Source organism: Leucopleurus acutus (assembly GCF_964270905.1).
Source record: "Leucopleurus acutus genome assembly, chromosome: 1".
NCBI lineage: Eukaryota > Metazoa > Chordata > Mammalia > Artiodactyla > Delphinidae > Leucopleurus > Leucopleurus acutus.
Genome location: NC_139142.1, coordinates 144367738 through 144383547, shown reverse-complemented (window position 1 = coordinate 144383547; position 15810 = coordinate 144367738). Strand labels below are relative to the sequence as shown.

The 15810-nt window shown below is 37.6% G+C and overlaps 1 protein-coding gene across 1 annotated transcript in view; it reads right to left on the bottom strand.

The window, feature by feature from the left end:
• Window positions 1-15810, bottom strand: part of SCAPER (S-phase cyclin A associated protein in the ER) — a gene marked incomplete at its 3' end in the record, with an annotated part of 494945 nt that overhangs the window by 431487 nt on the left and 47648 nt on the right. The window contains exons 3-4 of the mRNA XM_082835986.1: window positions 5960-6077; window positions 3434-3504 (exon numbers count right to left, since the gene is read on the bottom strand). Of these exons, the coding sequence (XP_082692112.1) occupies window positions 3434-3504; window positions 5960-6077 (189 nt within the window). The remainder of the gene's footprint in view (window positions 1-3433; window positions 3505-5959; window positions 6078-15810) is intronic.

Below are 15810 nucleotides of genomic sequence, written 5' to 3'. Positions count from 1 at the left end.
CTTTATGAAGTCTTTGATGAATGCTATCTTCTCCCAGTCAATCTCACCTTTAACTTTAAGTGAGTTTTTTAGTATATAAATTTAATTTTGATATAACATATCCATCAGTTATGCTTTTTGTCTTGTCTAGGAAAGCCTCTTCTAATTCAAGGTCATAAAAATATCCTTCCAGATAATCTTAATTTTTTTGTTTTCTCATTTGGTCTTTAGCCCATCAATAATTTTTTTTATATTACATGAAAATATCCTTATATTTTATTTGTAATTTAATTGCATTACAGTCAGAGAACATGCTGTGTCTGACTTCTATATTCTTGTCTGACTTGTATTTACTGAGACTTCTTTATAACCTAGGATGTGATCAATTTTTGCATGTGCTTTGTGTACACTATTTGAGTGCCAATAAATACACACATATACATGCATACATATACATACATATATGTATATGTATTTATGAGATCAGTCATAATCGCATCTTAATTCTATCTTCTTGCTATTTATTCCTGCTTGATCAGTTTCTGAGTAAGAGATATGAATATTTACCACTATGATCATGAATACACTTTTCTCCTTGTAATTTTGTTAGTTTGGGCTTTAAATATTTCAAGCCTATGCTGTTAGGTACCTAAAAGTTTTATACTTTTATACTTTTTGGATGATTATTCTTTTCACCATTATATAATTTCTATCTTTCTGTAATCAATGCTTTTCATGTTGAAGTCCATCTGGTTTGATATGAATATTGCTATTCTAGCTTTAGAGCACATCTAGAATATCAAGTATTTTGCCTGGATTTTTTTCTCTTTCTTTGTTTTAAACTTTCCTTGAAGTTTTAAATATGTCTCTTATAAGCAGTATACAGCGCAATCTAAAATGAGAGGTTTAATTCAATCATCTGACTTTTAAGAACTGAATTTAATCAGTTTACATGTACTGATATTATGTTTGCTGAAATATTTATACTTAGTATCTACCATTATCTTTCATGTTTTTCACTTACTATGATTTTTCTTCTTTTTTTCTTTCTCTTTCCTTCTATTTAGTTGAAAAGCTTTGGTTTATTCATTTTCTCTTTTCCTCTGTTTATTTGGAAATTGTGCCCGCTTGTTTTAGTCCTTTAGTAGCTAGCCTTAAACAAAGACTTCTTCCTAAATAAGACAAGGATTTTATCACGTTAACTCCCTTCCAAACTCCCTACGGTCTTCTGTGTTAACACTGTTTAAGATTACAGCTCCACCTTTCTAAATTTAATTGTGTGAGTGCTTTTGAAAACCATCAATAGTTAATGAGATTTACTAAAATATTTTACAGCTATCTTTTTATCAAGCTCCCTCCTACAGGTTACCTTTTCTTCTTGCTGAAGTATGTCTTTAATAGTCCCTTCATTAAGCATCTGTAGGTGGCAAACCCTTAGCCTTTGTACATCTAAAAATGGCTTTATTTCACTCTTGCACTTGAATGATCATTTGAATGGGCACAGACTTCTGGGTTAAAAGTTATTTCGCCTTATAACTTTGTAGATATTGGTCCACTGTTCTTTTGTTCATTACAAGATTATTGTTATTCCTCTGTGCTTTTGTTTACTTCCTGGTATTTTAAGAATTTTATCCTTAACATTTTGCAGGTTCTCTAGAATGTATCTAAGTATAAATCTATTTTTATTTATCCTGCTCAGCTCTACAGTTATGCTCTGAATCTCTTGAGAACTCAAAGTAAGGAAAATTTTAAACATCATTTTTCCAAATATTGCATGCCCACTATTTATTCTCTATTTCAAAAGTCCTAGAAGGCATATGTTAGAGTTTCTCAATCAAATTCTCTTTCCAATTTTCCATCTCTTTAGTTCTCTGAGCTACATTCTAAATCCTCTTAAGTAGTTAGTGTCTTCCAACTCACAAATTCTCTCTTTAACTAATCTCTCTGTCCAATATATCCTTTATTCTTACTAATTGCAGGTACGAATAAAAAATTAAAATTTCACGGACAACATTTTCATTTGTAAGATGTTCACTTTTATCTATAAATGTTCAAAATTCATATCCATCTTTTATTTCAGAATTTTCCTTTTTGCATTATATTTAATCTTTCCTTTGAGGAATTTAAACTTGTTTATTTGAAAGTCCTCTTTAGAAAAATGACCATTTTTCATTACCTCAGGAGTAAATTCTCTCATTTGTGGAATGTGTTGTTTATATCTTACGATATTATTTTCCTCATGTGCCTTGATATTTTGTTTTGCAAACTTATTTTGCATTTAAGTTTGTTTTATTTTAGTTTTTCACTTTGCTCACCCTAACTACATGTGTACTAGTTTTATGGTTACCATCATCTGGCCCACCATGGTCCCCTTCCAGAGGCCTTTTATTGGGGACTTAAAGCTCTCACCCTTCAAGAATATAGCAGACCCAGTCATGAACCAGAGGGCCACTCTCTTTTATTGCTTCAGATGTCAATTATCACAGGCCACAACCCCAGGCAGATTGTAGTGTTCTTTGTCTCCTAGTGCAGAACACTGCACAAGCCTAAAGTTTTATGCCATGAGCCTGGATCTGTTTTCCCACCACAATCAGGGTGTTTCAGCCTCCCTTATATAGGACTTGTCCAGTAAGTGTGTCCCCAACTCCACTTATCTGTGAATATATGTGTTTGTTTTATTTCTGATCCAGAGAGATTTTTATTTTATTTTTGAAAATCCTTTGTCTCTTTAATTTTTAAAAAATATTTTATCATTGATGCCTCTTGTATGAGAGGACTAGGGAATATTTTATGAACTCACAATGCCACCTTGATTAGAAGTCCATGTTTTCCTTATGTGTAGTTTGGGGTTTACATAATACATATTGGTATATTTAATAACATCAAACTAAAATAATATATATGAAAGGTTCAGGGAAAATAACTACAGATTACAGAGCTAACTATAAATATGCCAAAACACTTTTAAAAATAAGGTAGGCTTGTGTTCTCTAAAATTTTAGTAGAACAATCTGAAAAATTTTAGATTCAATACATCTTTATTATCCTACATCCAAAAGACTTCATTATACCTAGAAAGTACATCATAGAAGAATCACAAATATGGAATGTGCAGCAGAGGAGTTAAGAGCATAAACTGTAGAAATTGATGGCATGGGTTCAAATCTTGGCTGTGTCACTTACTAGTAAGTTACATAACCTCTCTCTACCTCAGTTTTCTCATTTGTAAATGAAGAATAATGCCTACATCAAAGGGTTGTTATAAGAAACAAATTAGTATCTGTAAAGTATTTAGTACAAGTTAGGCACATAATACTACATACACATTTGTTAAATAAAGGATGTTACATTAAATTTTTATATGAAGATAAAATATGCAATATTCAAATCCTGAAAAATTAGATTTTATAATTGAAATTAATCACAAAAAAGTAAACAGTTGTATATGCTGTACCTGTTTTGTCGTTTTATGAGTGCCTTGAATTGTCCTCTTTGATTTTCCACCAGTTTGACATTTAGATTTTCCTTCAAGGCAAAAATAGATAAATATATAGATCAACAAATAGATAATATAAAACTGAAATGTGCAAATTATCCAGGCATACTAACACATAATCTCCTTCCAGAGACCACAGAACAATCTATACATGGCCAACATGAACTACAGATGTCATAAAAAACAAATTTCCAAGGTCCCAGAGACTGCTTTTATTGAATGGCTTTCTCAGAATAGGAAGAAAATCAACTTCGTCAAGAAGTCAGATAGTCTGATAATTTAAAAACAAAATCAGGTTAGTGACACTCTTCAGCTTATATATAGCTCCTTTGAAAATAGTTCTTTGAATTCAAATTTTAGTTTGACAATAAAATTAAGAATACATTTTTTTTTGTTTGTTTGTTTTTGCAGTACGCGGGCCTCTCACTGCTGTGGCCTCTCTCCTCCCGGACCAGGGCACGAACCCATGTTCCCTGCATCGGCAGGCGGACTCTCAACCACTGCGCCACCAGGGAAGCCCAAGAATACATTTTTTTACCATATAAAAACTCAGTATTTTCTGTTTTAATTTATCTGATTTATGAAATATATAGTTTCATTTTGAAAAGGGACATTTTCAGTTCTTTGTATTTCTGCAGCAGATATAGCTTTCTCACTTGCTCTTTTTTATAAGAAAAACACTAACTACTGTTTTATAATCACTCTATTCTTGAGAGCTATTCCAAAACAGGAGTAAAATTCTGTAATGTACAACAGACTCGTTTTCCTTTTTGCAAAATAATTTTGGGCCAAGACCCCTGAAGCAGTACAAATGAAATGAACCATAACACCTACTATCAATTTATCTGCACATCAGAGGGCCTCCCTCACTGTTCTACCAGGGGTGGAGGCAGAGAACTCTCCACCCCCACACAGCCTTTTATTCATCCTTTCATCATAGAGAACAATGTATCAGAGGCTTCTTAGAATATCCAGGAGAATAATCAGCTTAGAACAAGTACCAGAGGAGACAGGAATAAAACAAAGAACAGAAGAAAACTTTTAAAAATTGAATTATCATCCTCAGAAACATCTGAGTATAGATGACAGCCATAAAACAAGAACGAGTTGATATTTTTTAAAAAGCAAAATAAAGATTTTTCTGTAAGTGGCAACGTTTTAACAATATAAAATAATCATTAAAAATTATGAAGTTAACATTTTTCCTTTGTCATCATTATTATAGATATTCAGAACGTTCTAATTCTTTGTGCTCTTATTTCCATTAGTTTGCAATAAGCATAAATGAAGCTTTAAAATAGTACTGGCCGGGCTTCCCGGGTAGTGCAGTGGTTGGGAGTCTGCCTACCAATGCAGGGGACACGGGTTCAAGCCCTGGTCTGGGAGGATCCCACATGCCGCGGAGTAACTGGGCCCGTGAGCCACAATTGCTGAGCCTGCGCGTCTGGAGCCTGTGCTCCGCAACGGGAGAGGCCGCGGCGGTGAGAGGCCCGCGCACCGCGATGAAGAGTGGCCCCTGCTCACCGCAACCGGAGAGGGCCCTCGCGCAGAGGCAAAGACCCAACGCGGCCAAATTAATTAATTAATTAAACAAATTTTAAAAAAAAATAGTACTGGACAATTTTTTATGTATTTATGTGCAATATCAGGATATATACAGATATAGGATTCATTATTATATTTTCTTTCCTTTTATGTTTTTTGAGTAGAAGCAATTTTAATAATAACACCTTCAGACTACGTTGTGTTCTGAATAACCCATGAAAAATGAGAAAATTTCATAAAACAGTATTTATAACATAGAGCAACCATGAGATATTTCTAGGTTTCTTGCCACTTTTGTACTAAATAATGTTGATATATATTTTCTATAAAACAAATGAAGTAATAGTAAGCTCCATATGACAATTTTAGCTAGTAAGGAGCTAGATTTAAAAAGAAAAATTTAATTTCCACCTCTATTTAATAGTTTTTGTGATCCAAAAGAACTGCTCTCTAAAAATACCTAATAAGACTGACAAATGAGTGAGGTGGATGGACCTAGAGTCTGTCATACAGAGTGAAGCAAGTCAGAAAGAGAAAAACAAATACCACATGCTAACACATATATATAGAATCTAAAAAAGAAAGAAAAATGGTTCTGAAGAACCTAGGGGCAGGACAGGAAGAAAGACAGACGGAGACGTAAAGAATGGACTTGAGGACAGAAAAAATCTAAATCTCCTAAACTTTAAAAAAAAACTAATCTGCCAGTCATAATAACACACCCAATTACATTCCTATGTGAAACAGTGAAACTAACAATATCATTTTCATTTGTGTATTAGGTAAGATAAAAAATCAATTAAAAATTATTTCTTATTTAATACATACTAATTTGCCCAAGACTTCTAATTATAAACAGTCTTCAGTCTATCTACTGTTCAAGACTAAATACATTCTTCTAATTTACAACAAAAATGAAACTTTTTTTTTAATACATACCATCATCATCTTTGCTTTCTAGTGGAACACTCCAAGCTATTAGGTTTCTTGCTGTACGACCCTCCTCTGCAACTATTCTCCTTACTTTGTCATGACTATTGGAGCGCTGGAATGAAGCCTATGCACAGAAAAGAGAACATGTATTAGTTTATTAAATTAGTCAACATAAAAAATATATCTGGCAGACAAATTCATCATTTCTATTATTTTCTCAGAAAGGAAACACTTAAAACTAATTTGGGATCGGAAACGTGCTTAGACAGAAATAAGAGTAAGTCCCAGATCTTTTTTACTTCTAAAAAGACTGAATTTTACAACTTTAAAAATAAATAAATCATTTCAAGAATGAATTCAACCTAAGGTTTGAAAAACTGTCCTAAGGAGCACAAACACTGCTGTGTACCCATTTCAGCACCACTCCCCCGTATGTATCACAGGTTAAAGAGGGTACATATTCCCTCTGAAAGCTCTCGGCAACAAAAAATGTTTTCAAGACTCCTATTTTTTTCCCTACAGATACTGCTAAAGTAAATTTTCACTCAGCTGTAAATTTCCACTGCATAATTTATCTCCAAGTTATTGGGATCTAAATAATAATTCCTATAAACTAACATATTTAAGTTGCAAAATTTTAAACTCTGCCCTACTGCACACAATGTGTGTATGTATACATGTAAGTGGTGTGTGTGTGTGTGTGTGTGTGTGTGTGTGTGTATTCTTGCTTTCTCTAGTTCCACACAGCTGAAAGCAACACTAGCCTACAGGTTCAGCCCCAACAAAACCCTGGGCCAATGGAAGCCAGATCCAGTAATGTAAAGGAAATTACCTTCCCACTAATGAATGCTATATGAAAATAGCCCACTTTTATTTTCTGTTGTAATAAGATCATGGATGCCTTTTCTGTCTTCTTTTGCTTCTCTATATTTTTATTTTTATTTTTTTACTTTTTTTTTTTACTTTATTCTTTTGTAACATCTTTATTAGAGTATAATTGTTTTACAATGGTGTGTTAGTTTCTGCTTTATAACAAAGTGAATCAGCTATACCTATACATATATCCCCATATCTCCTCCCTCTTGCGTCTCCCTCCCACCCTCCCTATCCCACCCCGCTAGGTGGTCACAAAGCATTGAGCTGATCTCCCTGTGCTATGCGGCTGCTTCCCACTAGCTATCTATTTTACATTTGGTAGTATATATAAGTCCATGCCTCTCTCTCACTTTGTCCCAGCTTACCCTTCCCCCTCCCCGTGGCCTCAAGTCAACTCTCTACGTCTGCATCTTTATTCCTGTCCTGCCTCTAGGTTCTTCAATACCAGAAAATAGCCCATTTTTATAAGTCAAGAATCTATGAAAAGAAAACGGCTCTAAAGCATCCCTATGAGCACAAGGATGCAGCCTCCTTGCCCAACCCTTAACTCCATGTGGGAAATCTACCCCTTTCTGAAAAGAATTCACTCCTGGCCCAGCCCAAAATCCTAGTCCAACTAATGAGTGAGTTCATCTTCTCTTCTAGTTCTTGCCAGTCTAAACTCTTAGCATCCCTGGAATCCTTAGTCAACAACAAATTTACTGGACAATTACTATGTGCCAAGCACTGTGTAAAACACCGAGAAGAATAAAAAATATAAGGTAATATACGTGTCCTCAAAGAATTAACAATCCAAATGAGTGAACCAAACACATAAGAGCAAAAACTAATATATGAATTAATCAGTATGGTATCTAGTCTCCAGATGCCCCCCTTCCCCTCAATAAACCACTCCTGCTGGTGTTCATGCCCTTGTGTAATCCCCTCCCCTTGAACCTGGCTTTTTGACCTATAAAATGAGGTGGAAGTGACACTGCGTAATTTCTGAAAATAGGTCATAAGAAGCTTTGCAGTCTCTACCTGGGTCTCTTGGAATGCTCCTTCTTAGGATATTCACTCTTGAAACCCAGCCATCCATGCCATGAGAAGCCAAAGCCACCAGTAGAGAGACCACGTAAAGTCAGCACTGATGGACAGGCCCAGCTGAACTCCCAGCTGACAGACAACATCCACTGAGCCATCTTGGACATTCCAGCCCAGTCAAGCCCCCGGATGAATGCTGCCATCCCAGCACCCCAGGGCAGAAAAACCACCTAGTCAACCCATAGTATCATGACAGGTAACAGGAACTATATGTATGCACACTAATCCACAATAAACACATCTGTATTTCTGTATCTATCTGTATAGAGATATTGAAAACTGTGAGTTTATATTAATACCTCTGATACCTCTGATTTCTTTTTTTAATATTTATTTATTTATTTTGGCTGCACAGGGTCTTAGTTGCAACACACGGCATCTTCCTTGCAGCATGTGGGATCCTTAGTTGCGGCATGCAGGTTTTTTAGTCGCAGCAAGTGGGTTTCTTAGTTGAGGCATGCAGACTTTTAGCTGCGGCATAAGGAATTCTCAGTTGCAGCATGCGGGCTTCTTAGTTGCAGCATGCAGACTCTTAGTTGCGGCATGCATGCAGGATCTAGTTCCCTGACCAGGGATCAAGCCCAGGCCCACTGCACTGGGAGCTCAGATTCTTACCCACTGGACCACCAGGGAAGTCCCAATACCTCTGATTTCAATCCTACATCATAGGTTCATTTTAGCCTTCCCCTTTCCTTATTCGTAATTTCTTTCTCCAACAGTAAGAAACCCAGCTCTCATCATCTAAAATATATTTACTTACCTGTTCAATTCTAATATATATATAAAGTAGTTTCAAAAAAAAAAGGGGGGAATTCCCTGGCGGTCCAGTGGTTAGGACTCTGTGCTTTCACTGACGAGGGTCCAGGTTTGATCCCTGCTCAGAGAACTAAGATCCCACTAGCCACGCCATGTGGCCAAAAGTAATAAAAAATAAATAAATAAAATAAAATAAAGTAGTTTCATAACTGCTAACCCATGTCTCTGTGAGAAACACACTTACTAACAAGATTATATTTCTATACAGTTCCATCTTTAGCCTTACAGTGTCCAAAGTACTAAATTTTGTTTTCCAAAATTACTTAAATTAGTTCGTCTCATCCTCAACCCTTCAGTGTGGTTACATTATATACCTGTAATATGTTACTCTTTAGTTTCTGGGTTCCCCTCACGTACTGGTAAATTTTAATTCCTGGCTTATTTGGGGAGTATGTGAAAGAAAGGCAACACGTGGTTCTCAAACAAAAGAACGTATTAATTAGTATGACTTTGAGAGAAGAAAAAAGTCACTACACTCTAGGGCAGGGGTCCACGAACTTCCTCTACAATGGGCCAGACAATAAACAATTATTATTTTAGGCTTTGCAGACCATACAGTCTCTTATGACAACTACTCAATCATGCCATTTTGTGTGACAGCAGCCATACACAACATGTAAACAAATGGGTGTTGCTCTGTGGGAAATATATATTATTGTTCAGTTTGAAATAAATTCAAATTATAGAAAAGTTACAAATTAGCACAAAGAATCCTCAAAATATCCTCATGCATTTTTTTCCTAAAACATCTGAGAATAAACTGCAATCATCATATCTTTTGCCCTTAAGTACTCCAATGTGTATTTCATATATCCAAAGACACTCCCCTATATAAATATACTACAACTATCAAATCAGGAAATTATCATTGATCCAAATTATTATCTAAATTAGAGTAATTATTTAAATTTCACCAACTGTTCCACTAATGTCTTTGATAATATAAAGTTGACAACAGAGAGAGGGGGAAGATGGCAGAAGAGTAAGACTCGGAGATCACCTTCCTCCCCACAGATACATCAGAAATACATCTACACGTGGAACAACTCCTACAGAACAACTAGTGAACACTGGCAGAAGACCTTAGACCTCCCAAAAGGCAAGAAACTCCCCACGTAAATGGGTAGGGCAAAAGAAAAAAGAAAAAAAATAGGGATGGTACCTACACCAGTGGGAGGGAGCCATGAAGGAGGGAAAGTTTCCACACACTAGGAAGCCCCTTCACGGGCGGATACTCCGGGTGGCAGAGGAGAGCGCAGCGACAGGGGTGCAGAGGGCAAAGCGGAGAGATTCCGCACAAAGGATCGCTGCCGACCGGCACTCACCAGCCTGAGAGGCTTGTCTGCTCACCCACCGGGACAGGCAGGGGCTGGGAGCTGTGACTTGGGCTTACCCCGCATCGCAGGGAGAGAGGACTGGCGGTGTGAACACAGCCTGAAGGGAGCTGGGAGGGAGTCCGGGGAAAAGTCTGGACCTGCCGAAGAGGCAAGAGACTTTTTCTTCCCTCTTTGTTTCCTGGTGCGCGAGGAGAGGAGATTAAGAGCGCTGCTTAAAGGAGCTCCAGAGATGGGCACGAGCCGCGGCTAACAGTGCGGACCCCAGAGACGGGCAAGAGACGCTAAGGCTGCTGCTGCCGCAACCAAGAAGCCTGTGTGCAAGCACAGGTCACTATCCACACCTCCCCTCCAGGGAGCCTGTGCAGCCCACCACTGCCAGGGTCCCGGAATCCAGGGACAACTTCCCAGGGAGAACGCGCGGCGCGCCTCAGGCTGGTGCAACATCCTGCAGGCCTCTGCCTCCGCAGGCTCGCCCCGCACTCCGTGCCCCTCCCTCCCCCTGGCCTGAGTGAGCCACAGCACCTCAATCAGCTGCTCCTTTAACCCCGTCCTGTCTGAGTGAAGAACAGACGCCCTCCGGGAACCTACATGCAGAGGCGGGGCCAAATCCAAAGCTGAGCCCCGGGAGATGTGAGAACAAAGAAGAGAAAGGGAAATCTCTCCCAGCAGCCTCAGGAACAGCGGATTAAATCTCCACAATCAACTTGATATACCCTGCATCTGAGGAATACCTAAATAGACAAGGATCATACCAAATTGAGGAGGTGGACTTTGCGAGCAAGATTTATTATTTTTTCCCCTTTTCCTCTTTTTGTGTGTATGTATATGCGTCTGTGTGAGATTTTGTCTGTATAGCTTTGCTGTCACCATTTGTCCTAGGATTCTGTCCTTCGGTTTTTTCTTTTTTTTTTTTTCTTTTTGCGGTATGCGGGCCTCTAACTGTTGTGGCCTCTCCCATTGCGGAGCACAGGCTCCGGACGCGCAGGCTCAGCGGCCATGGCTCATGGGCCCAGCCGCTCCGCGGCATGTGGGATCTTCCCGGACCGGGACACGAACCCGCGTCCCCTGCATCAGCAGGCAGACTCTCAACCACTGCGCCACCAGGGAAGCCCTGTCCTTCGGTTTTTTTTTTTTTTTTTTTACTTTTTAAAAAAAATTTTTTCTTAATAATTATTTTTTATTTTAATAACTTTATTTTATTTTATTTTATCCTCTTTCTTTCTTTCTTTGTACTTTTTCTCCCTTTTATTCTGAGCCGTGTGGATTAAAGGCTCTTGGTGCTGCAGCCAGGAGTCAGTGCTGTGCCTCTGAGGTGGGAGAGCCAACTTCAGGACACTGGTCCACAGAGACCTCCCAGCTCCACGTAATACCAAACGGCAGAAATCTCCCAGAGATCTCCATCTCAACACCAGCACCCAGCTTCACTCAACGACCAGCAAGCTACAGTGCTGGACACCCTATGCCAAACGATTAGCAAGACAGGAACACAACCCCACCCATTAGCAGAGAGGCTGCCTAAAATCATAATAAGTCCACAGACACCCCAAAACACACCACCAGACATAGACCTGCCCACCAGAAAGACAAGATCAAGCCTCATCCACCAGAACCCAGGAACTAGTCCCCTCCACCAGGAAGCCTACACAACCCACTGAACCAACCTTAGCCACTGGGGACAGACACCAAAAACAACGAGAACTACAAACCTGCAGCCTGCAAAAAGGAGACCCCAAACACAGTAAGATAAGCAAAATGAGAAGACAGAAAAACACACAGCAGATGAAGGAGCAAGATAAAAACCCACCAGACCTAACAAATGAAGAGGAAATAGGCAGTTTACCGGAAAAAGAATTCAGAGTAATGATAGTAAAGATGATTCAAAATCTTGAAAATACAATAGAGAAAATTCAAGAAACATTTAACAAGGACCTAGAAGAACTAAAGAGGAAACAAGTAACTATGAACAACACAATAAATGAAATTAAAAATACTCTACAAGGGATCAATAGCAGAATAACTGAGGCAGAAGAATGGATAAGTGACCTGTAAGACAAAATAGTGGAAATAACTACTGCAGAGCAGAATAAAGAAAAAAAAATGAAAAGAACTGAGGACAGTCTCAGAGACCTCTGGGACAACGTTAAACACACCAACATTCGAATTATAGGGGTCCCAGAAGAAGAAGAGAAAAAGAAACGGACTGAGAAAGTATTTGAAGAGATTATACTTGAAAACTTCCCTAATATGGGAAAGGAAATAGTTAATCAAGTCCAGGAAGCACAGAGAGTCCCATACAGGATAAATCCAAGGAGAAACATGCCAAGACACAGATTAATCAAACTGTCAAAAATTAAATACAAAGAAAACATATTAAAAGCAGCAAGGGAAAAATAACACACAAGGGAATCCCCATAAGGTTAACAGCTGAACTTTCAGCAGAAACTCTGCAAGCCAGGAGAGACTGGCAGGACATATTTAAAGTGATGAAGGCGAAAAACCTACAAGCAAGATTACTCTACCCAGCAAGGATCTCATTCAGATTCGATGGAGAAATTAAAAACTTTACAGACAAGCAAAAGCTGAGAGAGTTCAGCACCACCAAACCAGCTTTATAGCAAATGCTAAAGGAACTTCTCTAGGCGAGAAACACAAGAGAAGGAAAAGACCTACAATAACAAACCCAAAACAATTAAGAAAATGGGAATAGGAACATACATATCAATAATTACCTTAAATGTAAATGGATTAAATGCTCCCACCAAAAGACACAGACTGGCTGAATGGATACCAAAACAAGACCCATATATATGCTGTCTACAAGAAACCCACTTCAGACCTAGGGATACATACAGACTGAAAGTGAGGGGATAGAAAAAGATATTCCATGCAAATGGAAACCATAAGAAAGCTGGAGTAGCAATTCTCATATCAGACAAAATAGACTTCAAAATAAAGACTATTACAAGAGACAAAGAAGAACACTACATAATTATCAAGGGATTGATCCAAGAAGAAGACATAACAATTGTAAAGATTTATGCACCCAACATAGGAGCACCTCAATACATAAGGCAAATACTAACAGCCGTAAAAGGGGAAATCGACAGTAACACAATCATAGAATGGGACTTTAACACCGCACTTTCACCAATAGACAGATCATCCAAAATGAAAATAAATAAGGAAACACAAGCTTTAAATGATACATTAAACAAGATGGACTTCACTGATATTTATAGGACATTCCATCCAAAAACAACAGAATATACATTTTTCTCAAGTGCTCATGGAACATTCTCCAGGATAGATCATATCTTGGGTCACAAATCAAGCCTTGGTAAATTCAAGAAAATTGAAATTGTATCAAGTATCTTTTCCGACCACAATGCTATGAGACTAGATATCAATTACAGGAAAACATCTGTAAAAAATACAAACACATAGAGGCTAAACAATGCACTACTTAATAACGAAGTGATCACTGAAGAAATCAAAGAGGAAATCAAAAAATACCTAGAAAAAAGTGACAGTGGAGATACGACAACCCAAAACCTATGGGATGCAGCAAAAGTAGTTCTAAGATGGAAGTCTATAGCAATACAATCCTACCTTAAGAAACAGGAAACACCCCAAATAAACAACCTAACCTTGCACCTAAAGCAATTAGAGAAAGGAGAACAAAAAAACCCAAAGTTAGCAGAAGGAAAGAAATCATTAAGATCAGATCAGAAATAAATGAAAAAGAAATGAAGGAAACGATAGCAAAGATTAATAAAACTAAAAGCTGGTTCTTTGAGAAGATAAACAAACTTGATAAACCATTAGCCAGACTCATCAAGTAAAAAACCGAGAATACTCACATCAACAGAATTAGAAATGAAAAAGGAGAAGTAACAACTGACACTGCAGAAATACAAAAGATCATGAGAGATTACTACAAGCAACTCTATGCCAATAAAATGGACAACCTGGAAGAAATGGACAAATTCTTAGAAATGCACAACCTGCCAAGACTGAATCAGGAGGAAATAGAAAATATGAACAGACCAATCACAAGCACTGAAATTGAAACTGTGATTAAAAATCTTCCAACAAACAAAAGCCCAGGACCAGATGGCTTCACAGGCGAATTCTATCAAACATTTAGAGAAGAGCTAACATCTATCCTTCTCAAACTCTTCCAAAATATAGCAGAGGGAGGAACACTCCCAAACTCATTCTAGGAGGCCACCATCACCCTGATACCAAAACCAGACAAGGATGTCACAAAGAAAGAAAACTACAGGCCAATATCACTGATGAACATAGATTCAAAAATCCTCAACAAAATATTAGCAAACAGAATCCAACAGCACATTAAAAGGATCATACACCATGATCAAGTGGGGTTTATTCCAGGAATGCAAGGATTCTTCAGTATACACATATCAATCAACGTGATACACCCTATTAACAAACTGAAGGAGAAAAACCATATGATCATCTCAATAGATGCAGAGAAAGCTTTCGACAAAATTCAACACCCATTTAGGATAAAAACCCTGCAGAAAGTAGGCATAGAGGGAACTTTCCTCAACATAATAAAAGCCATATATGACAAACCCACAGCCAACATCGTCCTCAATGGTGAAAAACTGAAAGTATTTCCACTAAGATCAGGAAAAAGACAAGGTTGCCCACTCTCACCACTCCTATTCAACATAGTTTTGGAAGTTTTAGCCACATCAATCAGAGAAGAAAAGGAAATAAAAGGAATCCAAATCGGAAAAGAAGTAGTAAAGCTGTCACTATTTGCAGATGACATGATACTATACATAGAGAATCCTAAAGATGCTACCAGAAAACTAGTAGAGCTAATCAATGTATTTGGTAAAGTAGCAGGATACAAAATTAATGCACAGAAATCTCTGGCATTGTTATACACTAATGATGAAAAATCTCAAAGTGAAATTAAGAAAACACTCCCATTTACCATTGCAACAAAAAGAATAAAATATCTAGGAATAAACCTACCTAAGGAGACAAAAGAGCTGTATGCAGAAAATTATAAGACACTGATGAAAGAAATTAAAGATGATACAAATAGATGGAGAGATATACCATGTTCTTGGATTGGAAGAATCAACATTGTGAAAATGACTCTATTACCCAAAGCAATCTACAGATTCCATGCAATCCCTATCAAACTACCACTAGCATTTTTCACAGAAATAGAACAAAAAATTTCACAATTTGTATGGAAACACAAAAGACCCTGAATAGCCAAAGCAATCTTCAGAACGAAAAATGGAGCTGGAGGAATCAGGCTCCCTGACTTCAGACTATACTACAAAGTTACAATAATCAAGACAGTATGGTACTGGCACAAAAACAGAAATACAGATCAATGGAACAGGATAGAAAGCCCAGAGATAAACCCACACACATATGGTCACCTTGTCTTTGATAAAGGAGGCTGGAATGTACAGTGGAGAAAGGACAGACTCTTTAATAAGTGGTGCTGAGAAAACTGGACAGATACATGTAAAAGTATGAGATTAGAACACTCCCTAACACCATACACAAAAATAAGTTCAAAAATGGATTAATGACTTAAATGTAAGGCCAGAAACTATCAAATTCTTAGAGGAAAACACAGCCAGAACACTTTATGACATAAACCACAGCAAGATCCTTTTTGACCCACGTCCTAGAGAAATGGAAATAAAAACAAAAATAAACAAATGGGACCTAATGAAACTTAAA